The 27948-nt window shown below is 41.9% G+C and overlaps 1 protein-coding gene across 4 annotated transcripts in view; it reads right to left on the minus strand.

The window, feature by feature from the left end:
• DOCK10 (dedicator of cytokinesis 10) overlaps positions 1–27948 on the minus strand; it is a 385846-nt gene that overhangs the window by 209739 nt on the left and 148159 nt on the right. For all 4 annotated transcript variants that reach the window (XM_089672577.1, XM_089672576.1, XM_089672575.1 and 1 more), the window contains exon 2: positions 1574–1693. In XM_089672577.1, the coding sequence (XP_089528703.1) occupies positions 1574–1693 (120 nt within the window). The remainder of the gene's footprint in view (positions 1–1573; positions 1694–27948) is intronic.

Below are 27948 nucleotides of genomic sequence, written 5' to 3' on the forward strand. Positions count from 1 at the left end.
CTACCTTTCTTTATACCATGTGACATTTTTTGTAAGTCATAATTTTACTTGTCTAAAAATGATTAGAGTTGTCCGTGTCAAAAAGCAAAAAAATAAAGGAATTACAATATATATTCTATTTTAAACAGACCATCATTTTAATATGCACTGCTTAAATGAATGAAAAAACACAAACATTAATTTAATCTGGGATTTGAGCTACTTTCCACAGGACAAAGGTCCCTTCTTCCATTATAGCCCGGGATGGAGCAATTTGATTAACCCCCTGGCTGCTGTTTTTCACCTCCAGATGTGACATACATGCTTGATACCATATTCCTTCCGGTGAGTGTACATCCGTCCAAGGTGGTGGATTTCCCCTAATTTAGGACTGATCGCACTTTCACATCCTGCACGCTGAAAGTATTGCACTTTACTAACGTTAAGGACACTATATGAATGGAATTGTGGAATGAAATATTTATTATTGATTTTTGCACTGTAGTGCACGGATTGTCACTACTATTCACGGACTTCAAATTTGCTATATTTACTTACGTTAGGTTATATATATTTATGCTGCACTTGATTGTTCCACCTAAGCTATTTACCGAGTAATTTTAGTGCTGTACTTCTTATATATATATATATATATATATATATATATATATATATATATATATATAGTATGTACCTATGACCAGCACGAAAGGTCTATCACTTATACAGTACCTCAACACCATGTTTTTCATGAACCAGCTTAGTGTGTAATCTTATATAATCGAAGAATTTCATACTATGTATAAGCTGAACAGTGACAAGTAGCTATGAAAGGAGATGTTTTCAATCTAATTTGCAACCAAGAGATGGAACCAAGAGACGTGTGGCCTGTACTGAAGGAGGAAAAATGCAACTCAGAATGAATACCTCTGCATATCAACTGCAACTCAGAATTACAGTGAATTTGATAATGTCATCACTAAAGCTATATACATAAAAGTTTTTTTTTAAAATCTAAAAAGTGTTCTTTCTTCAATTGTCCACTTCATACACCCAATATAGTACAGTCAATGAAAAAAACATATCCTACACATTGGCATTGATTTACTATCTGAGTACAGCATCTGTACTTTTGAAAGTGAAATTCACGGTGCAAGAGAATTTTCACTTAGCTTAGTAAATGCGGAGAAAAATCACTTTGCAAAGAATACTACCGGTAATTAATGAACACAGAAAATAAAAAACAGTATTTTTGCTTGCATTGTTGAATGATGGAGTATAGTAAAGCTTAGCGAACTTCATTCACTACGTTTAGAGATATTTTCCTTGCAAAGAGAAAAATCAATATGCTAAATTAAAAGTCAATTTTCCTTTAGTAAATCAATCCCATTGCTGGACATTTGCAGCAAATATAGATGCTTTGAGCTACATGATAAAAAATGAGCCCTCAAATCACCCTCAAAGGTTTGTACTGATTACAGTTTCTACATAGCTTTACAAACTTTATCACCAAGCCTAAAGAGAAAACTTTTTCTGTCTGCACTGGCAACAAACCATTGAAATCATCAATGAAACGCAAAATAAGTGCACTTACTGAAAAGTCATCTTCAGGAAATAATACCAGATCTTTCAGTGGGTCATTGGAATATGTATTTTCCAATTCTGTTATAGCAGATTCGTAATCCAATGGCTCTAAGAGTTTAGGTTTTTCATGCTGGAAAAAAACAAAAAATATGCAACATTAAGTAAGAATTTAAATTATTGAATAATAAATGTATGAAAAATAAATAAAATCTTATTTAGACGTGTTTTAATTTTTAGCCCTAACTTGTGAAGAATGGTATCATGAGCAACATACAGCGTTCTATGAGTCACATGTGCAGCTTACCTGCTGTGTACACAGGGAAACTAAAGCTGTGTTACAATTGTCCAAAATACAAATGGAACTCTAGTCAACACTTTTTAATATAGTGGTTAGGGTTAGAACCTCTGTCAAAGATTTATTGCTGTTTGCGTCTCCTTTGGGGTGGTTTCTCCTGCCTTCCTGCACCAGATGCAGTGCTCAAAAGAACAAGGGAACATAAACAGCAGTTACAAACTTTTAAACAGATATTACCCTTTTATGTCATAAATCAAGAAAAAAAAACTTCTTTATGTCACAAGGTAAGTATCCACTGTTCTCAAAAAATAGTTTGAACTGAAAAAAATGCAAAAAACTACCTATGATATAAAAAAATGCATTTCACACAAAAAAAACTTTGCCTAATCATTAGCACTATAATATTAAAAAATAAATAATTTAAGAACCCTGTTTATTTTTGAATATTATCATACCTACAGTTAGGTACTTGTTTTGTTAAAGATATTTTTGTGTGAAATATCTGTTCATTTTTATATCATAAGTAGAGATGAGCGAATTATTCAAAAATTCGATTCGGCTGATTCGCCGAATTTGCGGGAGAAATTCGATTCGATGCGAATTTATTCGCTGCGAATTTAACTTATTAAAAGGGTTTCTAGGCTTCAGAGAGCCTTTATATTAGTGCAGAACACTGTACCTTTAATTTAAATGCCCTTGGAGTCTGCTGGGGAAGAGAAATAATACTGTCAGTCAGTATGACATGCAGATGAGTGCCGTCGATCTTAGAATCACCGCACACTTCACTCATTTGGGCAGTCACGGGGCACGACGAAGAAGAAGAAGAAGAAGAAGAATGAAAAGAAGAATGAAAAGAAGAAGAATGAAAAGAAGAAGAATGAAAAGAAGAATGAAAAGAAGAAGAATGAAAAGAAGAAGAAGAAGAATGAGAAGAAGAATGAGAAGAAGAATGAAAAGAAGAATGAAAAGAAGAATGAGAAGAATGAAAAGAAGAATGAAAAGAAGAAGAAGAATGAAAAGAAGAAGAAGAAGAATGAAAAGAAGAATGAGAAGAAGAATGAAAAGAAGAATGAAAAGAAGAATGAGAAGGAGAATGAAAAGAAGAAGAAAAAGAATGAAAAGAAGAAGAAGAAGAATGAAAAGAAGAAGAAGAAGAATGAAAAGAAGAATGAAAAGAAGAAGAAGAAGAAGAATGAAAAGAAGAAGAATAAGAATGAAAAGAAGAAGAAGAAGAATGAAAAGAAGAAGAAGAAGAATGAAAAGAAGAAGAATGAAAAGAAGAAGAAGAAGAATGAAAAGAAGAATGAGAAGAAGAATGAGAAGAAGAATGAAAAGAAGAATGAGAAGAATGAAAAGAAGAAGAAGAATGAAAAGAAGAAGAAGAAGAATGAAAAGAAGAATGAGAAGAAGAATGAAAAGAAGAATGAAAAGAATAAGAAGAAGAATGAAAAGAAGAAGAATGAAAAGAAGAATGAAAAGAAGAATGAGAAGAATGAAAAGAAGAATGAAAAGAAGAAGAAGAAGAATGAAAAGAAGTAGAAGAAGAATGAAAAGAAGAATGAAAAGAAGAAGAATGAAAAGAAGCAGAAGAAGAATGAAAAGAAGAATGAAAAGAAGAAGAAGAAGAATGAAAAGAAGAAGAAGAAGAATGAAAAGAAGAAGAAGAAGAAGAAGAAGAATGAAAAGAAGAAGAAGAATGAAAAGAAGAAGAATTCCAGTACAGCAAAAAGTGTATCTGCAGAGAGCTCCGCTATTTCTGACAGTTCTCTGACAGTTCCTTCACATTTACAGCGGTTGAAACATTGTATCTATTTATTTCCGAATAAAAACATCTGTATCCTAAATGGAAACAAATAGATACAATGTTTCAACCGCTGTAAATGTGAAGGAACTGTCAGAGAACTGTCAGAAATAGCGGAGCTCTCTGCAGTGACACTTTTTGCCGGCTGATCGGGGGAAAATTCGATTCGTGCATCCGAAGTTTGCTAAAATTCGGATTCGGTGCGAATCGAATTTTTCCTAATATTCGAAACGAATTCCACTTCGCCAAGTTCGATTCGCTCATCTCTAATCATAAGTATTGTACTCTATATAGTTTTTTGTCATTTTGCCCATTCTTGCTATAACAATGTGACAGTTATAGCTCTAGTGTAATGACAGCTCAAGGTAATTTTTGCTGTCAATTTATGCAGCGGTTTACATACCGTATATATTGTACATTCACATCAGTCCCTAACCCTCAAGGAGTGTAATATCTAAGGTCCCTAACTTACATTCATACATACTAGGGCCAATTTGGACAGGAATCAATTAACCTACCAGCATGCCTTTGGAGTGTGGGAGGAAACTTATGAACCTGATACTATTTTAGCCACATTTTAGCAAATAAATTTGTAATCCATCCATACATATAGTACTTTGAAAGTACTAATGATCTGGCAGGTTGTCAAAAACTAGTAAAGTGCATTTTTCCAGGATTTAGAAAATAGAGCTCTGGCTAAACTCAAACTTATTTTTACTGGGTCTGGGTTGTATAATAAAAACCCAGAAATCAAACCACAGAAGGTCTCGCCATTACTATTTTAGTCTGTCTCAAAACATACAAAGCTCAGTACAAGTTACTGGACACACCCTTGATCTTGTCTTCTACAGACTCTGCACCCTTACTCATCTCCATAATCCAGCCTTCCCACTGTCTGATCGCAACTTTATAACTTTTAACAACGCTGCTACATGACCTCCTTTGCTTCCTCTGAAACTTGATTGTGTTACACAGAGATCTCAGCGATATAAACCACAGTCTTGTTTACCTTGCTTTCATCCTCTATAACTTCACCTCTTAAGAATCCTCTAGCTCCAAGTACAATACCACACAAACACCTGTACCAGAAATCACAGCCCTTGCCCTGTGTCTGTGTCACGCATCAGTGGCCAAATGCAAGTAGTCACAATCTGGCCTAAACAGGGATTTTCTTGAATGCAAATCTGAGCTCCATTATTTTAGATTTGTAATGAACATTGCAAACAAATTTTTTTTTCTGCGGTCATCATGCCAAATCTTTAACCCCCACTCACACTTTTTTACATTCAATTAAATTTTTATCTGACTCTCTGCTATAACAACTGCTTTAACTGCTCAACACATCATCAAAGTATTTAAAAAAATAGTCATACTAGACCAAGCATCTTAATACCCTATACTACCACCACACAGTCTGCACCATCCATCTCTTCATCAGTACTCAGCCCACCCAATTACTTTAAACTCTGTTCTTTGATTTCAGTAGATGTAACTGCAGATGATTCATCACTCTCCGTTTTTCATATCTTCTCAGAAACTTTCATGACCTAATCAGATCTGACCTATTCCAGGCCCAGTACTCTGCTATATGTTGTTTGAGCTAACTGGCCTGTTCAACCTGCCCCTCTCCACAAGTTTCTTTCCCTCAATCTTCAATCATGCTTTCTATGCTTAGGGAACTCTCTTGTTATCTTCCCATTTTCCTCTTCACAACTACAGTGGGGCAAAAAAGTATTTAGTCAGCCACCAATTGTGCAAGTTCTCCCACTTAAAAAGATGAGAGAGGCCTGTAATTGGCATCATAGGTAGACCTCAACTATGAGAGACAAAATGAGAAAAAAAATCCAGACAATCACATTGGCTGATTTGGAAAGAATTTATTTGCAAATTATGGTGTAAAATAAGTATTTGGTCACCTACAAACAAGCAAACAATTGGTGGATGTCTAAATACTTTTTTGCCCCACTGTATATCTGGCTAACCTTCTTCAACTCACTTCTAGCCTCAATTTGCTATCTTTATTCAACAACAGCAACCTTACGCACAAAGGTAACCATTTTCTTTGCAGAGTCAAACGAAAACAAATACTTTTCCTAAAGTCTTAACCCCATCATCTCCTTTAAGTTTGACCATGCTAATCACTCTCTATTATTTCAAACACTAAACCCATGAGTAATTCGTTTTGATCAACTTTGTAAGGTCTTCTTCAGTCTGATTTTCTCACATACCCTTCTTGGTCTGTGTACTCAATGTTTAGTAGCCCTTCAAGCAATTTTCTAAATACAGTAACAAGTCTTGACTAACTTGTGGTTAATCACCTTCTCTCTCCCATCTTCCATGCTGGTTCTCCACTAATTTTTTAATGTTCTCTCAAAACTCAAGCTCAAAACCTCTTCTTATGAACAGCTACAGGAATTCTTTGGAGCAACCATCTGATTTTCTCTGCCCTGTCCTGTTAGACCAGCCTCCAAATGTAAATGTATAAAAGGGCTACTTAAAACCCACTGATTCAAAACTGAGCATCTTCATCTTCCTCTTCATTGCCACCTAAAAATTTAATCAGTAATTAACCAACTACAATAAGTTCCAACCACTGACATTTCCATTACTTAGTGCATTTAATGTTTCCCTATCTCTTAGATCAGTGGTCTCCAAACTGCGACCCGGCGGGCCAGATGTAGTCCTTTGCTTGCCCTTCTCTGGCCCTTGAGGTATCTTTCCTTTTTTCCTGCCACTAACATCAATGATGGGACATAATTCCTGCCACTGACATCAACCATAGGGCACTATGGTTCCCATTGATACTAACAAAGGGCCATAATTCCTTCCACTGACACCAACAATCAGGCACTTTTCCACCTACTGACCCCAAAGAGAAGGCAGTATTCTTCCAACTGACACCAACGATGGGGAACTATTCTTCCCACTAATATAAAAGATGGGACATTGTTCATTCCCACTGGGCACAGTCTGCCCCCTCTAAAGTCTGAAGGACAGTAAACTGGCTGTTTGAAGACCTGAAGAATGTTTGGAGACCTGTGTTTTAGATTATAAGCTTGTACAGGCAGTGTGATCTGCTTTTCTAGTGATATGTAGTTGTTTTGTTTGGAGTCTGTAATTTACACCCTTATACTATTTAATAAACAGGGCTGCATGAAATTTTGGATCTATATAAATAAAAATAATATTAATGATTTGATCAAATACAAGAGCCGCACCAGTAATGAGCTAACAAAAGACAACATTCAGGAGTTCTTAGAAAAATGGATACAATATGTTTCCGCCTCCTGACAAAGTCAAGTCTGACAAAATTATTGAGCGGAGCATAGGATCATCAAGCACACATGCTGAGTTGAGATTGTTGAGAGTTTTTGATAATGCTGTTCACTGCTTCTGTTTGTGAATATGGTTTGTATAAAATAAATCCAGTTGTGCTTTTACTGAATTATACTATGTGGAGGCTCCTTCTTTTCTTCACTATGGCCATTCTTTAAACTATTGCATCAGTGAGGCTGATGAGGGGCATTGTGAGGCTTATTATCGTCCATATTATGATCCTGTATTATGGCAAACATGTTTGACCTCCTGCAGCAAGTGGTCATATCATTCTGGTAAGAGGCTCACTATATATGTTGGTGGAAGACAGTGTCCCCTGGTGTATCACACACAACATTTTGGGTTTCTTGAGTCATATGCATTTTCACTATTTTTTATAACTGTGTAATGATTTTGAGTGTGCATTTATTACTATTGCACTGGTCACTTTTTATACATTGTTTGCTGCTATTTATTGGTACAGTGCCTTGAAAAAGTATTCATACCCTTTGAAATTTTCCACATTTTGTCATGTTACAACCAAAAACGTAAATGTATTTTATTGGAATTTTATGTGATTGACCAACACAAAGTGGCACATAATTGTGAAGAGGAAGGAAAATTTTAAGTGTTTTTCAAATTTTTTTACAAATAAATAACTGAAAAGTGTGGTGTGCATTTGTATTCAGCGCCCCTGAGCCAATACCATCTTTCACTGCAATTACAGCTGCAAGTCTGATATCCAAACTTCTTGTAGGCAGGATGATAAAATCAGCCAACTCACATATATATTGGAAAGAAGAAAATAAATCCTCCCATAGTGTAATACTGTATGTTTATTTTAAATGTCCTAAACCAGCAAATTGCTCACTCACATTTCCATTGATAAAAACAAGTTTACAGAGCCTCATGTGTGAAAAGTTGGGTGTACTCTCTGGGTGTACCAAAATAGCGCCTACGCCGGAAGTGACATCACCAAGTCTCTGTAATCGTCCAATCGTAATTGTCGACGATTATGGAGACGTGGCGACGTCACCTCCGGCGTAGGTGCCATTTTGGTACACCCAGAGAGTACACCAGCATTTCACACATGAGGCTCTGTAAACTTGTTTTTATCAATGGAAATGTGACTGAGCAATTTGCTGGTTTATGACATTTAAAAGAAACATAGAGTATTACACTATGGGAGGATTTATTTTCTTCTTTCCAATATATATGTGAGTTGGCTGATTTTATCATCCTGCCTAAAAGAAGTTTGGATATCAGGATTGGTCATACCTATTGTTCCATAAGGGGGATACCAGCACTACTGCTAAACTGGATTAGTTTATGCTGATTGGCTGTATTGCTGTATCTTATATTGTAGAGGCTTATTGGCCCTTTGGGGTCACTGCATCAAGGTGAGGGGGCAATCCAGCCGGTGACGGATCACATTTTTTTCACCTATATCATCTGTTTTACCGTGGAATTTTTTTCACTTATTTCAGGATTACACATGGGGCACATTTGTTGCTCATTATTATTATACTATTTAGTGGCACAATATTTGCGGCATTACGTGGCTAGTGGGGGTGTTTTATGGTTTTTATTATTTTGCAGCACATTGTGATATATCGTTGTAACCCTTTTTATGTGTTTGTGTTCACACAAATAAGTCCCAATTAGGGATTTCATCACGAGTCATATATTGTTTTTTTTGGTCACATTTTGTTACACATTTATGTGTAAGGACTTTGTGCAGTCCAAAAGTTTTTTTATCCTGACAGTCTCACTGTATATTATTCACGTCAGTTTTGAGTCTTCTGGCCACGGAACTTTTTCAGGCATATTTTATGCCATTTACTTATCACTTTGTTTATTTGTGATTTATGATACTTTTTCCCCCTGTTTAAGGGATGCGTGTACATTGTCTCACCATTTTCGTCAGTGTGTGATGTTTATTTCTCATTCACACATTTATATAATTTTTGCATATTATCACATGATATTGTCCTTTTTGATGTGTATATTTCTTTTTGTTAGAATTTATTTGAGTTTTATGCACAAATTATGGTATTTAAGTGTATTTAGGTACTGTGTATGGAAGCGCAACACCATGTTCTTTTTTATGAATACAAATGCACACCACACTTTTCAGATATTTATTTGAAAAAAATTTTGAAAACGATTTAGCATTTTCCTTCCACTTCACAATTATGTGACACTTTGTGTTGCTCTATCACATAAAATCCCAATAAAATACATTTACGTTTTTGGTTGTAACATGACAAATTTCAAGGGATATGCATACTTTTTCATGGCACTCTATATGCATTTTTAATGATACATTTTTAATTGCGTAGGTGTTTTGTGGGCACATTGATTTAAATGGATTCCTTAACTTTTTTTTAGTTTATAATATAATAGTGTTATAATCTACCTCACTCTACATCTCTTCTTCTATCTTTTCATCTCTCTGACTTCTCTTTATCCCACATTTTTTGTACGCCTTCATCACTCATATATTCCCAACAAAATATAGCATTTAAGCTCTCATACATGTGTGACTAATTTCACGCGGATCACACGCTCCCGAAATGTGCACACAAATCATAACGCACATATCATCATGTGCTATTCTTTCCCAGCACTCCACATTCCCTCAACATAAGGGCTCACAAATAGATAGGTCAGTAATTAATATACCTATAATGATTTATCCATTACACTCTTTGTATCTGCTGGTTTGCTATACACCTTTGATATAAAGATATACCTCATCTCGCTTTCTACTACAATTCAAACCCATAACCCATCTGCGAAACAGGATGCTACATATTGTGTCTATGTTCGGTCTGTAATCTATATTTGTATGTACAGTTGCAAGAAAAAGTATGTGAACCCCTTGGTATTATGTGGAGTTTTGCATGAATTGGGCAGAAAATGTGCTCTGAACGTCATCTAAGTCACAACAATAGAAGAACACAGTCTGCTGAACATAATACTACACAAACATTAGATGTTGCCATGGTTTAATTGCACATAACATGTAAACATTCACAGTGCAGGGAGGAAAAAGTATGTGAGGCCCTAGCTTAATGACTTCTCCCAGAGCTAATTGGAGCCAGGAGTGAGCCAACCTTGACTCCAATCAGTGTGATGATATTGGATGTGTTGCTGACAGCTGTCCTGCCCTTAAAAAACACACACCTATTTTGGGTTTACTGGTTTCAAGAAGCACTGTCTGATGTGAACCATGCCTCGCAGAAAAGAGCTCTCAGAAGACCTACGATCAAGAATTGTTGACTTGCATGAAGCTGGAAAGGGTTACAAAAGTATCTCCAAAAGCCTTGATGTTCATGTGTCCATGGTAAGACAGACTGTCTACAAATGGAGAAAGTTAACACTGTTGCTACTCTCCCTAGGCGTGGTCGTCCTGTAAAAATGACTGCAAGAGAACAGCGCAGAATGCTGCAGGAGGTAAAGAAGAATCCCAGAGTGTCAGCTAAAGACCTACAGAAATCTCTGGCACATGCTAACATTTTTGTTGACACATCTACAATAAGGAAAACATTAAACAAGAATGGAGTACATGGGAGGACACCACGGAGGAAGCCATTGTTGTCCAAAATGAATATTGCAGCATGTTTGAAGTTTGCAAAACAGCACCTGGATGTTCCACAGCACTACTGGCAAAATATACTGTGGACAGATGAAACCAAGATTGAGTTGTTTGGGAAGAACACACAACACTATGTGTGGAGAAAAAAAGGCACAGCACACCAACATCAAAACCTCATCCCCTCTGTAAAACATGGCGGAGGGAGCATCATGGTTTGGGGCTGCTTTGCTGCCTCAGGGCCTGGACGGATTGTTGTCATTGATGGGAAAATGAATTCCTGTCAGGAATGGACTGGCCAGCAATGGTGGGACTCACCTGCCTTTTGATCTGCAGTACCAGGGCTGGCCAGCGGGTGCTCCCAGCAATCAGAGACTCAACCTTTCAGCCAGCTAACACCTGGAACTGATGATACTGGTGTATTTAAGGGATGGCCAGACTTGCAGACTCTGCCTTGGTGTTGTGTTTGTCCTGGGCCCTGTATCTGTCCTGCATCCTGTTTCTGTTCCTTTGCTGACCCTGCCTGATCTGAACCGCTGCTGACTTCTCCTGCTCTGATCCCGGCTCGCTCCTGACCATCCCTCTGCCTGACCCTCTGTACCACGCTGCTTGCTACCTGTTCTGATCCCTGGCTTGTGACCCTGACCATCCCTCTGCCTGACCCTCTGTACTACGCTGCTAGCTACCTGCTGAACCTGGCCTGTGACCCCGACCCATCTCCGCTTGCTCCCCCTGTACCTACCTGCCCTATTGATATTGACCCGGCCTGCCTGACGACGCTTGCTTGTATGTACTGTTATCTGTGGGTGGTTGGTTTGGTTTGTTTGCACTGTATTATGTTTTAGTATTGCACTGCGTTTATGTTTGTATGGTTAGTGTTAATAAATTATATTGTTTATCACATATCTGAAGCCTGCGTTTCCCTGCGTCAGTCACACACCTCTGGTCACACCTGGGAGCCCTGACATTACACCAAGGCCAATCCTGATCAGAAGTGGCTGCACAGGGAAGCCATCTTGGCTTGTTGCTGGGAAGGATGGATCTGGATGAGGTTGAATATTTATCTCTGCTAGTGCTTGATGACAGAAAATATGCTTATCAGACTCTGAAGGAGTATACCCGGGATGAACTGCTAGAATGTATACGGCTCGCTCATGTTCTAGTAGATCAGGGCACAGATTTCTCTATGGTGCAGCCATTGATTAAGGTTTGTGTTGAGTTGGTTTCATCTGGTTTCCCCGAATGCAGGGATGAATTTTTGCCACCATTTAGTGCAGACCAGGTAGAGTCCCTGGTGTGGTTATTAGAGGATGATGTGGGTTACTTTCTGGAGCGTTATTCCACATGTTCACCACAGATACTAAGAGATTGTATAAACGCAGTGCAGTCTTTGGTCAGACAGGCTTTGTGTAAGCTCAGCTTTGTTCAACCCCTACTGCAGACATGGACAGACTTGTTGCACCCAGCCTCAGTCAGCTTACAAAGACCCAGTCCTGCTTCTAATCTATTTCCTCAAAGCTCTACTCCTGTATTCCCAACAACTCCCCCAGTTACAGCCCAGTATACTTGGCTATCTACCGCATGTCAGTACCCTGTTCCCACTCGCTGCACCTATCCTGCCTTTAACCCTCTAAAAAAGCCCTCTGTAGCAACTGCTCCCTCTCCTGTTCCATCCTCCAGTTCTTCTCTGTCTCCAGCTGCTCCATTCGTTTGCAGACCTGCGTTTACTTGCAGTGCTCCAGTAGTTAAAACCAGAAAAAAGCGAAAATTCTTTCCAACCAATACCATCCTGCCAGTATCCAAACCCGTGAACCTGCCTTCCGTGGTTCAGCCTGAATCCTCTACTCAGCCTGAAGCCTCTACTCAGCCTGATGCCTGTACTCAGCCTGATGCCTGTACGCAGCCTGATGCCTCTACTCGGCCTGATGCCTGTACGCAGCCTGATGCCTCTCTTCTGCCTGAAGCCTCTACTCGGCCCGATGCCTCTACTCGGCCCGATGCCTCTACTCGGCCCGAAGCCTCTACTCGGCCCGAAGCCTCTACTCGGCCCGATCCCTCTACTCGGCCCGATGCCTCTACTCGGCCCGATGCCTCTACTCGGCCCGATGCCTCTACTCGGCCCGAAGCCTCTACTCGGCCCGAAGCCTCTACTCGGCCCGATCCCTCTACTCGGCCCGATGCCTCTACTCGGCCCGATGCCTCTACTCGGCCTGGAGCCTCTACTCGGCCTGAAGCCTCTACTCAGCCTGAAGCCTCTACTCAGCCTGATGCCTCTACTCAGCCTGAAGCCTCTACTCAGCCTGAAGCCTCTACTCAGCCGGACGCCGGCATTCAGCCTGATGCCTCTACCCAGCATGATGAACTGATCCAGCCTGACGATCCTATTAGGCCAGTTGACTCGATGCCCGCTGTTGATCCAGATGATCCGGTACCTGATCCGGTGCCCGCTATCGTGCCAATTGACCCAGTGCCCGCGGTCATACCAGTGCCCGCTGTCATACCTGGTGACCCGATGCCCGCTGTCGAGCCAGACAATCCGGTACCTGATGACCCGGTGCCCACTGTCGTGCCTGTTGACTCGGAGCCCACTGCCTTGCCAGATGACGCGGTGCTCGCTGTCGAGCCAAATGACTTGATGCCTGGTGACCCGATGCCCGCTGTCCAGTCAGACGATCCAATGTCTGACCCAGTGCCCGCGGTCATACCAGTTGACTCGGAGCCCACTGCCTTGCCAGATGACGCGGTGCCCGCTGTCGAGCCAAATGACCTGATGCCTGGTGACCCGTTGCCCGCTGTCCAGCCAGACGATCCAATGTCTGACCCAGTGCCAGCGGTCCTGCCAGTTGACTCGGAGCCCACTGTCGTGCCTGGTGACTCGGTGCGTGCCGCTTCGCCTGGGGGCCCGAGACCTGTCGCTCCGCCTGGGGGTCCGGCGCCCGCCGCTCCGCCTGGGGGTCCAGCGCCCGCCGCCCCGCCTGGGGGCCCGAGACCTGTCGCTCCGCCTGAGGGCCCGAGACCTGTCGCTCCGCCTGGGGGTCCGGCGCCCGCCGCTCCGCCTGAGGGCCTGAGACCTGTTGCTCCGCCTGGGGGTCCGGCGCCCGCCGCTCCGCCTGAGGGCCCGAGACCCGTCGCTCCGCCTGGGGGTCCGGCGCCCGCCGCTCCGCCTGAGGGCCCGAGACCCGTCGCTCCACCTGGGGGTCCGGCGCCCGCCGCTCCGCCTGAGGGCCCGAGACCTGTCGCTCCACCTGGGGGTCCGGCGCCCGCCGCTCCGCCTGAGGGCCCGAGACCCGTCGCTCCACCTGGGGGTCCGGCGCCCGCCGCTCCGCCTGAGGGCCCGAGACCCGTCGCTCCACCTGGGAGTCCGGCGCCCGCCGCTCCGCCTGAGGGCCCGAGACCTGTCGCTCCACCTGGGGGTCCGGCGCCCGCCGCTCCGCCTGAGGGCCCGAGACCTGTCGCTCCATCTGGGGGTCCGCCGCCCGCCGCTCCGCCTGGGGGCCCGATGCCTGTCGCCCTGCCTGGGGGTCCGGCGCCCGCCACCCCGCCTGGGGGCCCGATGCCTGTCGCCCCGCCTGGGGGCCCGATGCCTGTCGCCCCGCCTGGGGGCCTGCCGCCCGCCGCTCCGCCTGGGGGCCCGATGCCCGTCGCCCCGCCTGGGGGCCCGATGCCTGTCGCCCCGCCTGGGGACCCGATGCCGGTCGCCCCGCCTGGAGGCCCGATGCCTGTCGCCCCGCCTGGGGGCCCGATGCCTGTCGCCCCGCCTGGGGGCCCGATGCCTGTCGCCCCGCCTGGGGGCCCGCCGCTCCGCCTGGGGGCCCGGCGCCCACCACTCCACCTGGGGGCCCGGTGCCTGTCGCCCCGCCCGGGGGCCCGGTGCCTGTCGCCCCGCCCGGGGGCCCGCTGCCAGCTGCACCGCCCGGGGGCACGGTGCCCGCTGCTCTGCCCGGGGGCCCGGTGCCCGCTGCTCCGCCCGGGGGCCCGGTGCCCGCTGCTCCGCCTGGTGGCCCGCTGCCTGCTGCTTCGCCTGGTAATCCGATGTGCCTCTGCCCGGAGTCCTGCCCGATGCGCCTCTGATCGGAGTCCTGCCCGATGTGCCTCTGCCCGGAGTCCTGCCCGATGTGCCTCTGCCCGGAGTCCAGCCCGATGTGCCTCTGCCCGGAGTCCAGCCCGATGTGCCTCTGCCCGGAGTTTAGCCCGATGTGCCTCTGCCCGGTGTGCCTCTGTCCGGTGTGCCTCTGTCCGGTGTGCCTCTGCCCGGTGTGCCTCTGCCCGGTGTGCCTCTGCCCGGAGTCCAGCCCGATGTGCCTCTGCCCGGAGTCCAGCCCGATGTGCCTCTGCCCGGAGTCCAGCCCGGTGTGCCGCTGCCTGGAGTCCTGCCCGGTGTGCCAGTCTTTGATATCCCGCCAGTTACCAGACCCGGGCGGTGGAACATTTTGCCCAGCTAGGACTGTTTGGAGCGTCCTGAGGCCGCTCCTTGAGGGGGGGGGTACTGTCAGGAATGGACTGGCCAGCAATGGTGGGACTCACCTGCCTTTTGATCTGCAGTACCAGGGCTGGCCAGCGGGTGCTCCCAGCAATCAGAGACTCAACCTTTCAGCCAGCTAACACCTGGAACTAATTATACTGGTGTATTTAAGGGATGGCCAGACTTGCAGACTCTGCCTTGGTGTTGTGTTTGTCCTGGGCCCTGTATCTGTCCTGCATCCTGTTTCTGTTCCTTTGCTGACCCTGCCTGATCTGAACCGCTGCTGACTTCTCCTGCTCTGATCCCGGCTCGCTCCTGACCATCCCTCTGCCTGACCCTCTGTACTACGCTGCTAGCTACCTGCTGAACCTGGCCTGTGACCCCGACCCATCTCCGCTTGCTCCCCCTGTACCTACCTGCCCTATTGATATTGACCCGGCCTGCCTGACGACGCTTGCTTGTATGTACTGTTATCTGTGGGTGGTTGGTTTGGTTTGTTTGCACTGTATTATGTTTTAGTATTGCACTGCGTTTATGTTTGTATGGTTAGTGTTAATAAATTATATTGTTTATCACATATCTGAAGTCTGCGTTTCCCTGCGTCAGTCACACACCTCTGGTCACACCTGGGAGCCCTGACAATTCCAGAGTTTATCAAGACATTTTGCAGGAAAACGTACGACCATCTGTCCGCCAACTGAAGCTCCGCAGAGGATGGGTGATGCAACAGGACAATGATCCAAAGCATACAAGTAATTCAACAGAACAATGGCTGCAACAGCACAGAATACGCCTTCTGGAGTGGCCCAGTCAGAGTCCTGACCTCAACCCGATTGAAATGCTGTGGCATGACCTTAAGAGAGCGATTCACACCAGACATCCCAAGAATATTGCTACACTGAAACAGTTTTGTGAAGAGGAGTGGTCCAAAATTACTCCAGATCGTTGTGCAGGTCTGATCTGCAACTACAGGAAATGTTTGGTTGAGGTTATTGCTGCCAAAGGAGGGTCAACCAGTTATTAAGTCCAAAGGTTCACATACTTTTTCCTCACTGCACTGTGAATGTTTACATGTTATGTGCAATTAAACCATGGCAACATCTGATGTTTGTGTAGTATTATGTTCAGCAGACTGCGTTCTATTGTTGTGACTCAGATGACGTTTAGAGCACATTTTATGCCCAATTCATGCAAAACTCCACGTAATCCCAAGGGGTTCACATACTTTTTCTTGCAACTGTACATTGATCTGCCTTTACTTTCCCAATAAAATTATTTTTTGGAATAAAAAATAATGTTATAATAATAAGGGTTTCAATTAAGAGATGGCTGTAAAAATACTTTGAGTAAAAGGCCTGATTAAACCTTTACCAAAGTCGCAAAAAAAATTGTATCTTTCAGTCTACAATCTAAATCTAAAAGGATAAACATAGGATGTGTACCACTGCACTGAAAAAATAATCTGTTTTCTAAGAATGCAAATACACATGGGCACTATTAAATATAAGCAGGAATCATTTTGCTGCATTCAATGAGCAACTGCGAGGCTTGGGTTCCCAGGAGTGCTGTGTTAAATTAAATATACTACTAGTGCCAGATCTAGTTCTGGAATCATTTGCAGTATAATATTATTGTCTATTGATTTATATATTTTATAATACCCTAAAGAATCCGTCATTAAAGCATCAAAATTACAATACTGACAAAGGAAGGCATGTAAATCTTATGCTGGAGCTGCCAAGAATATTTCAGTTAATGTGAAAGGCGTGAGCAATTATTTCTTTGGTGCTTAAAAAAATTCAACTATATATGTAAAAAAAAAAAACTCTGAGCCTAAACTAGAAATTGAGAAATGTAATTAAAATTAATGATATTAAATTAACATCTCTGTACAGACTTTATGTAAGCCACTACTCAGGAGACAAAAAAAGAACAGTATTTTTCTTTCACTTTGCCTACTTAATATTAAGTCAGCTGTGTGTTGGTAACTATTGATCCTAGCTAAGCCCACTTATTTTGAAATAGTTTGTATCCTATAAATTTTCTTAATGTTTTACATATTTATCAATAAATGCTAATAACATCGCTGCTGCAAAATGCTGCGTTAGAAGGGGTTATAGTATTTATATTCTAGATGACAGAGACACTAGAGATGATAATAGTAAGATATAAGACATGGCTGTGAGGCGTGAATTAAGAAAAAGAAAGGTGGAGCAACCAAGGAGAGTCACAAACTCACTTGGAACAAGTGGACTGCACATATGGGGAAGAACATCTGAAAAGAATTTGGCACCTCTCCACCGTATGGCTTTATGGAGCATTGAATTTAATATAGCCTATCACAGCTTTTAAATTATTTCCCAAATGACGGCGTTGTTACAGCATCTGAACACATGCCACATGCTCCTGCCATATGCGTAGGTGACTTGGATGAAATGTGGATAATACAACTTAGCTACCATTCAATGTTTTGAAACAATATCTTACTAGCATACTGTAGATTCAGAGAGCAAAAATATGGCATTATCCAAATACATTCCACACAGAAAAAAACTAAGAACAGTCATACATAGATGTCTGAATACTGTGCGCCACTGCTTAAAAACACCATCCAACACATTTGTCAGAAAACCTTTACTTTCTTTTCAGAATCAACATTTTCTATGGGACACTATACTGCAAAATACTCCCACAAATGCAGGCCATTGATTGTAAACAAAATTTGTTAATTTGCACACACAAAAAAAGTATTTTTCCTAACAAATTCATTCTGAATTTGAAAATCTTAGGAGCAATGCTACATTTTTGACAACAAAATTCATTCAACAATATCTCAACTACTGGTGAGTCTAATTATTCATTAAACTGGTGTCCAGCAGACAGCTGATTATAAAAGGGTGCTACTTAACAAAGAAAACCCCTTCCCATTTCATGCTGTCACCACATGGAAGAAAAATGTCACAAGGCCTGAAAAAGAAATTAATTTCTTTGCACAAGAATGGTGAAGACTACAAGAAGATCAACAAAGGTTTACTTATCAGTCGGAATACAGTAGCAAAAGTGATACAAAAATTTAACAAAGATGGAACTGCAACCATCTCACAGAGATATCCAGGCCATCCACGGAAGTTACCACCTTAACAGGAGCTCTTCTGATTAGAAGGGTTGAAGAAAATCGCCATGCAAGTTCACTTCAGTTAGCTAAAGAAGAAGAAAGCCAAACTGGGGTGAATGTTTCCTTTTACACAATACAGTGTACACTGCAGAGGAATGGCATGCATGGGTATCATCTACAAAGGAATACCCTCCTATACCCATGCACAAACAAGCCTGCCTAGAATTTTCCAGGGCCCATACTGAAAAAGAAGAAGACTACTGGGACTCTGTACTCTGGAGTGACGAGACCAAGATAAATGTTTTTGGAACTAATGGCGTCAAAACTGTATGATATTGCAAACATGAGGAGTACAAAGACAAATGCAGGGCGCCTGCAGTGAAACATGGTGGTGGAAGTCCTTCTGTGGGGCTGCATGAGTGTTGCTGGTGTCGGGGAGCTGCATTTCATTGATGGTATCATGATTTCACAGATGTACTGCTCTATATTGAAAGAGACGATGCTACCATCATTTTGTGCCTTTGGTCTTCGTGCACTTTTCCAACATGACAATGATCCAAAACTCACATCTAAGACCACTGTTGCATTTCTGAAGAAGAACAGGGTGAAAGTGATTCACTGGCCAAGTATGTCTCCTGATCTGAACCCAATCTAACACCTATGGGGAATTCTGAAGAGACAAATTGAGCATCACTCTCCATTCAGCATTCAGGCTCTAAAAGGGTCCTTCTTGAAGAATGGAAAAAGGTAGATTTTGCAACATGTCGCCAACTTGTTCATGCCATGCCTAGAGGACTTGGTGCTGCCCTTACAAATCATGGAGGTCATACAAAATACTAGATGTAGTTAGTTGTTGTGGGGTGTATTCATTTTGCATCCACTATTTAGAGTAAAATTTAAGATTTTGTAATCTAAGTTATATTATTAACCTTACTTTCATATAATGAGCTAAACAAACGTTCTATAAAACTCAGTTTTGTAAAAATTTTGGAAATTGTTCTCGAGTTTATTAAGATATTCATGAAAATTTTACTTTTCAAAAGGGGTGTACTCATTTATGCTGAGCACTGTATATGCTCAACACTGGACACTTTGGCCATCTCTTCTAGATGCCTTTCCTCTGGGCAGTGGAATATGGTAGAAAAAATGCTTGATGTCCGTAAATGCGTGTAACATGTTTAGGCGCGTTTAGTGCATCAAGTGCTTGGGCAGTAATTACTTTTACTGGCCAAAATAATAATTTATTCTGGCCATTAAAATAAAATAATGTGAAGCACTAAACACGCCTAGTGTTAACAGGAAGGTCAAGCATTTTTTCTGCCAAAACGCAGCTGCTTCTGGACGCGCTGGCAGTAATTTTTTTCTGCTTCTAAATGCCTATGTGTGCAGGCTAACATGCAGGGGCGTTTAGAGGGTGAAAAAAATGCCAGACAACCCTAACAGCAGCGTTAAAAATATCCAGTGTGCATGAGGCCAGAAATATTGTCTGTATTGTTATTATTATAATGATGATGTTAACTGCCGATGTTAAGCCGCCCTGTAGCAGATACAGTGGGACCTCGGTTTACAAATTTAATGCGTTCTCTGGGACATTTTGTATTGCAAAAAATTTGTAAACCAAAATGCGGTTTCCCATAGGAATGCATTGAAAAACACCTCCACACTAGACGCCACGTGCTACCCACAGACTACCCACAGAATCCAGCATGCACAGGGGCGGTGCTATAAACTTCCCAGGTGCAATGCATCCTGGGGAAACTTTCTTTGTATTGCGAAAAACATTTGCAAACCGAGGCATTATTTTCAATGGAATTTCATTCGTAAACCGAAACGTACGTTAACCGAGGTGTTCGAAAACTGAGGTACCACTGTATACTGCTACAGGGTGGCAGGGATGCGCAAAATCAGGTAAATGTACAGTACGCGAGTTTGCATGTCCGGGTAGGGGGCGCATGTGAACTGCATATGCGCCCTACCCACACCGCCATTTGCGGCCGTGGCTGTCAGTCACCGGATCCCGGCCAGTGATTACCAGCCGGTCCCAGGGATTACTGAGTATCTCCGACAGGGAGGAGGACTGTTTTGTTTACTAACAGTCCTCACCCCTGTCAGCTCAGGCACACTGTTTTGGATGGCTTTCAAAGAAGTGTGCTTACAGTGAAGCACACTGACACAGCTTATAGTAAAACCGCACACTGTTAACCCTTTGATTGCCCCTCATGTTAACCCCTTCCTGCCCAGTGCCATTAGTACAGTGTCAGTGCTTTTTTTTAGCACTTATCACTGTATTGGTATCACTGGGGATGTCAGTGACACCAAGTCAGTTCCCCCAGTGTCAGAATGTCCACAGTCCCGCTATAAGTTGCTGATCGCTGCCACTACTATATTAATTTACACATATTGGCATTTTTGTCCAGCAAAGACATGTAGCAGAATACATTTTGGCCTAAATTTATGACGAAATGAGATTTTAAAAAAAATTTTACTAGACATGTTTAATAGCAAAAAGTTAAACAGATTTTTTTTTCCTCAAAATTGTTGGTCTTTTTTTTATAGCGCAAAAAAAATAAAAAATTTACAGGTGATCAAATACCACCAAAAGAAAGTTCAATTTGTGGGGAAAAAAGGACGTAAATTTAATTTGGGTGCAGCATTTCATGACTGCGCAATTGTCAGTTAAAGTAACGCAGCGCCGTAACGCAAAAAATTGCCTGGTCAGGAAGGGGGGTAAATCCTCAGGAGGGCAAGTGGTTAAGAAAATGTATGCTGTGACCAGAGATTTCTTTTAATGCTTTTGCTGCCAGGTCTGTTTGTCATGTGGACTCGACAGCAGGGGGTTTTGCACACATTGCGCTGCCGCCCAAATGCTTCCACAACCCCCCCCAGCTCGCACCCCTACCATGTATACGCTTGCCCATCTGTAGTACCGAGTGCTTCTGGGTAGAAGGGAGGAAGCAGAACGGACACACGCCTGCTCTTCTCCCCTTCTTGATGGTGGCCCATATGCAACATGATAATCTAATGTAGTGAGATTTGCACTGCATTAGGTTCAGTTGAGCACAGAGGAGAAGTCCAGGATCTTTTAGACCTTGGATGTCTCATTAAAGAGAACATGTCACCAAAAAAACACTACAAAGGGGACTTTTTGTTCCCTATGTAAAGAAAAAAAAGTTACGTCAATTTTTTTTTTAAAATTGTAAAAAATTAAAGTTACACCCAAGCACATAAACCCCCCCAAAACATTTTTGAGCCCCCCCACTTATATGCACACACAAACATAAACACAGGTGTCAGGGGTGCCTACGTATGAAAACATTGATTGCGATACGTTACATATCACTTCACATACCAGAGAGCAATATTTCTAGCACAAGACCTCCTCAATGACTTAGAGGAGGCTTTTAAAGTGTTGTCTATGGAAAATTTAGGGTACTAAAGTTTGTTGCCATTTCTCAGGTGCACACAAATGTAGGGTTTGACATGTTGAGTATCTATTTACTTGGTACATCTTCATCTTTTATATTTTACCAAAAAATGTGTTGCTTTTGTGGGCTCTAAAATTAACTTTAGTGTATATTTTACTGTTTTATTCTCTAGGGTGTCTGCTTTCAGAAAATATATAATGTTTTGGGGGTTACTGCAATCTTCAGGCCTAAAATAATTTTTTAATCATGTGTGCAAAAAATGCAAAAATGGCACTGGCAGTAAAAAAAGGTTAAAGTGGAACTTCACTCTCAATCAACATTGACTATTTTGAATTGTTATACTGCTAGCATTAGTAAATAGATAGGAACGTTTATAATATTTATTTGTTTTAGACATTCTTTTCCATCTCTTCAGTTACTTCCTGGTTTCCATGCCTAGGCAAATGATGTCATACATCCCAGCAGTCTTCAGGAGGGGAAGGAGGGTTCTCAGCTCAGCCTATGCCTGAGCTAAGGGCAGACTGATTCCAGGACATAAATGACACATGAATCATCTGTCCTTACTCAAGATGGCCACTACCAGAAATGTCAGGGGGGGGGGGGTTCAAAATGTTTTTTCAGCAAAATAAAGCATGGAGACATAGATGGATAAGAGAGTTTGGTTTGAATTTTAATTAATAATGAAATAAATAGCATTTTTGGTTTGAGGTGCTGAGATGCAGTGTAGTTCCACTTTAAAGGATTGGTACACCATTACCAAAAAACTGCTATGCAGGTAAAGAGTGCCTGTAGATAAAAAAATCTGTGCAGTTTGGACCAAAGTTGAAACCCTGACAGGAAAATCTCCCAGAGATTGCAATCCTCCCATCCTGCCTGGTTACTAGGATGTTGCTAAGAGAATCCTACCTCTTACTGTTCACTTCCACCATCACACAAGAGAGCTCTTTCTCTGGTTTAGACCCCCTCACATACTATTTCTCTCCCCTGATGCAGTAACTCTGAACTCAGTTTGATAGCTTGAACCTGTCATGACAAAACTACAGTAATTAGGCTGTCACTGCTGACCTCTTTCTGAAAATGATGGTTTCCTGGCTGTCATGCAGACCCTTTTGGTCAACAGATCCCAAATGTATAGGTGTGTCTTTTGAAAGCTGCCCTAGTGCATGTAACACATGACTGTTGCAGGTTCCCTCTTAGAGAACACTTTAGGAAGTTGTTAGACAATTATGACCAAATGGGAACAAAGTTTGCAGATCTGATATTGTGAAGTGCAAGTAACTAGGAGACAGCCTTGCAAGACAATTACTACAGAAACCACGGAGACAGTTGAATCAGCTAAAATTTCCTATGGTCAGCAGTGGAGGTTTGTGGCTGGCACCTCAGTACATGAGTGTCTTTCTACATGCTGCAAAATACAACATGTACAGTGAAGGAAATAAGTATTTGATCCCCGGCTGATTTTGAATGTTTGCCCACTCACAAAGAAATGATCAGTTTAAAAATTGAATGGTAGGTGTATTGTAACACTGAGAGACAGAGAAGCGACAAAAAATTCAAAAATGCGTGTTTTAAATTTGTTGTCCTTTATTTTCACCTTGTGATCTAGCCAGTTATTTTTCAACTTCTTTTAACAGCTCAAGCTATTCAGGAAAAGTGGCACTTAGAGGACTGAGACAAGCCATTTAACACTGACAGGGGGGCTTACAAAGATCGGCTTTTATTTATTTATATAAAATCTTTATCCAATAGGAAAAAAATTGCTGTAACTACTTATAAACTGTTAGCTGGAACTGAGCTTTAATTTGTTAGTCAAGTCCATCTAAATCTGTTAGTGATTCTAACACTATCTCCACTGATTGACAATGCTACTGTCCAAAGTAGCTCCTCCAGTGGAGTGGAGAAGCTCTAAGACATGAAGTGTGATAGTGGACTTTTTAGTTTAATAATGCTTTACGTATGCATAGTCTAGGTACAGATTAACTTTAAATTGAACATGTGTGGTATATTTGTTACACTGTTATAATTATCATGATTATTAGCGGTGTAGTCAAGCTAAATATAACCCCTATGACATTAAATTATATTTATTAATAGTAGTACATTAGATTGTTAGTAATCAAGATATGCTTTATATGTTTTGTGAACAGGGTGACCTTTATTAATGTACTTAATATTAACTAAACTTAAAGTAATATTTCAATATAGATGGCTTGAACTGTTGACTATTGGAAAACTGGACTTCTTACAAGAACTTCTTTGTTTATGTTAAATATACAGCATTCAGCCAGTATGGTGTGAATGACATCATAAGGCTTCATGACCCTGACACATGGTGTGGCCTAAGTCAACAAAGCAGGACTATATATAATATAACTATTTGGTCTCAGGGACAATGCTACGTATTCTGATGTATATCATGAGTTTGGCTGAACTCATAGAAGTGATCCTAGTAGAAGGGTTTGCATTTATAAACATACCTTGGCATTTCATTGTATTACAACTATTCAATGTTTATTCTATAAATGTCATAAAACAGAAAGAAACTTATAATGTAAAATAACATTTCTTTTGCTATGGTTAATGAAAAAATGGTAACCATCCTACAGGGTAAAAAATGAGAGGTTTGAGAGACCATACTTAAGTCTAATATTCAGGGGGTGGTTGGAGTAGGTCGTTGACTGGGAATTGCACATTCTCTTTTCTCCTATTGCCTATTTCTTTTCCATGTTTCTTCCTTTTCTATTACTTTAGGAGTTGATGCTTCTTTCCATACTTTTGGAAGGGTGGAAGAATGATGCAGCTAAGACCTTTTTATAAACCTTAAGCCTAATGGGTTCTTGATATACTCTTCCCTTATGATTGTATGTTAGTCTCAAAGTCAGGACCACCCTTCTGGAATCCTGGTTTATCTAATGGGCTTTCCTGCATACATTCAGATTGTGCTTTTAATATATGCATTGAGTCCTGTTGAGAAAATACTGCAAGGACTTCAGTGTAAACAATCTAAAATAGGTATTACACCATTCCAGGCCTATTTGCCCATAATCTTCCCTAAGAAAGGTGCTGGTCTGGTTTGCAGCTGAGATAAGTAGAAGGAAGAGGTGGATGACTGCACTCTACCATATGGAAGATCCCGGAGCTTTAAAAAAAACATCATCACAGCTCCACGAAGATGGAGGCAAACATTAACGCGTTTCACTCTATACAGCACTTAGTCGTAACCAAAAGACTCAATGTTTTAATCTGTGGATCACAATAAGACTTCAGGACTTCAATGTGTATGACTTTTTTTTTTATTATTCTTTAAAAATTATTGAAATTAAAAAAAAAAAACAGAAAACAGCAGATCCTTACCAAGCACTTTATTAGGAACACCTGTACAACTACTTAGTCCAGGGAAATGCATGAAATAATGTAGATTTAGACAATGAGCTTCAATTAATGTTCACATCAAACACTAAAATGGTGTAAAAGGTAATCCCAGTGATTTTGACCATGGCATGGTTTGGGGGGGGGGGGCAAACAGACTGACTGTAACTGCAGATATCTGGGGATTTCCATGCTCAACAGTATCTAGAGTTTTTCCCTGATAGAAGCTGAGGGTAAATCTCCAACAGAAACAAATAGCAATGAAATGCAAATCGGGGTTCTAGCATTCCCATTACTCTACAAAAAAGTGCATTTCTTTCTTTCTGTGTCCCTGTTAGATATTTCTCCACATTTCCTTTGCTGGTGACATGTCATTACATCAGCAAGAATAACAAATCTCCCCAATAGGGCCACAGGGAAAAGTAAAACTTAAAGCGGAATTCCACTCACCCTGTCAAAAAATAAAAGTATGCAGCTATAAAAACTGCAGCTGCTGACTTTTAAAATACAGCCACTTACCTGTCCCTCGGTCCCGTAGTGTGTCCCCCACAGCCCATTTCACCAGCTGTTCTGTATTCCAGGAGTCTGGCATCTTCAGTGTGGGCACCCGGCTGTGATAGCTTGCGGCTTCACAGCTGGGTGCCCACTGCACATGTGCGAGTAGCAGTCCCAAAAGACTACAGGGAGGGAGGACACCTTCCGCTTCCGATCGCCTAGGCAATGGGACTGGAAGTGGGAGCGGGAACCTGTCAAATTCAGGTACCCTCCCCCCCACCCCCCAAAGGTGCTAATCCTTATTGGGGAGTGGGGGAGCAGTCCTTAACCACTTGCCCTCCTGAGGATTTACCCCCCTTAATGACCAGGCCTTTTTTTGCTACTCGGCGCTGCACTAATTCAACTGATAATTGCGCGGTCATGCAATGCTGCACCCAAACGAAATTTATGTCCTTTTTTTCACACAAATAGAGCTTTCTTTTGGTAGTATTTGATCACCTGTGTGCTTTTTATTTTTCACGCTATAAACAAAAAAAGACCAAAAATTTTGAAGAAAAACAATATTTTTTACTTTCAGCTATAAAAAATATATAATAAACTCAAAGTTGGTTATAAATTTAGGCCAAAATGTATTTTGCTACATGTATTTGGTAAAAAAAATCCCATTAAGTGTATATTGATTTCTTTGTGTGAAAGTTATAGCGTCTACAAACTATGGTATAGATACTGCAATTTACGCCATTTTTTTTGCTATACAGCGCTGCGCTAGTTTAACAGACAATTGCGCGGTCATGCAATACGGTACATAAATAAAATTTATGTCCTTTTTTCACACAAATAGAGCTTTCTTTTGGTGGTATTTGATCACCTGTGCGTTTTTTTATTTTTTGCGCTATAAAAAAAAAGTCTGACAATTTTGAGAAAAAAAAACAATATTTTGGACTTTTTGCTATAAAACATGCCCAGTAAAAAAAATGTGAAAAACAAATTTCGTCATAAATTTTGGCCAAAATGCATTCTGCGACATGTCTTTGCTAAACAAAAACCCAATACGTGTAAATTAATTGGTTTACATGAAAGTTATATCGTTCACAAATGGCGCGAAAGATACTCAGATTTGAAATTTTTTTTATACTAATAATGGCGGCGATCAGCAACTTATGGCGGTGATCAGTGACTCATGGTAGGACTGCGGGACTGCGGTGGACATTCTGACACTGGGGGGGAACTGACTTGGGGTCATTGACATCCCCAGTGACACCAATACAGTGATCAGTGCAAAATAAAAAAAACACTGACACTGTACTAATGGCACTGGGGAGGAAGGGGTTAACTTTTTTATTCACTGAAAGGGTTAACTGTGTGAGGGGAGTGTTTTACTAGGGGGCAGGGGTGTGTACTGCACGGGGACACGCTGATTGGAAGAGATAAACTCTTCTCTCCCGATCAGCATGTCAGGAGCTGTCAGAGAACTGACAGAAAGCAGAGCTACTGCAGCCCTGCTCTCTGTCAGTGATTGCCGCTGATCGGCGGGACACAGCCGGTGACCAACCGTGACCCTGCGACTGACACCCGCGGCCGGGATTGGCGGTGCAAGTAGGGCGGCGGCGCACCTCGTGCGCGCCGCCTACCTGTTTTGCAAAAGCGCGTTTTAAAACGTGCTTTTGCCCAGCCGTGCCGCCCTGCCGCCGTATTTAAACAGTGGCTGGGCGGCAAGTGGTTAAAGCAGAACTTCCCCTTTTGGGTGGAGCTCCGCTTTAAAGAGATTCTAAACCTTGGCTGTCCTATACAAACATGAACAGTAGGTACACTAAGTTATGTAGCTGTTATTGTCACCTTTCTTATTACTATAATGTTTCTTTAATATGTCAAATAACATTCAACTAAGGCAGCCCCATAGAGTAGTCAGTTTTTTTTTTTCGTTCAACCAGCGGAATTCTCTCCACTGAGCTATTGCATTCTGATAGCGGGAAGGCTTCTCCACCGTCAGAATACACTGATAGCCTGCAGTGCTGATCAAGTGGGGAAAATAAATTGGCAAATCGACTTCTGTATAACCTCTTTGCCCATATATGGAACAAATTCAGCAAATCCTTGCTGAACCAGACAAATTTTGAATGTCCGGCATAAGGTCTGGCTGAAATTTTAAGGGGCTTCAAATTAAACTAGTTGACTCAAGGATGGCAAGAAAGAATGTTCCCATGAGCGAATTTTCAATGAACATTTGAATGAAAATCTAACCCTGTAGATGCACTTTAACAATTGTCCCCATAAACAATAGTGAACTATGAATGCCTTATGCATGGCAAAAATTATTGTGTGTATCTAACACTGTGAAACCTATGAGCATCATTAATTCTCTTAATTGAGATGGGACACAGTTTCAATGCAACTGTATAAAAGCTGCATGCATTACAAAATTGTTTGCTGCATTCACTGTTGACCTTTATATTTACATATGATTAATGGTTGAGAAATGTCATTATTGCCAGTTGTGCATATAACGGCTT

This window comes from Staurois parvus, unplaced genomic scaffold (assembly GCF_062004578.1).
Source record: "Staurois parvus isolate SC_StPar_1 unplaced genomic scaffold, SC_StPar_1.0 ptg000131l, whole genome shotgun sequence".
NCBI classification, from domain to species: Eukaryota; Metazoa; Chordata; class Amphibia; order Anura; family Ranidae; genus Staurois; species Staurois parvus.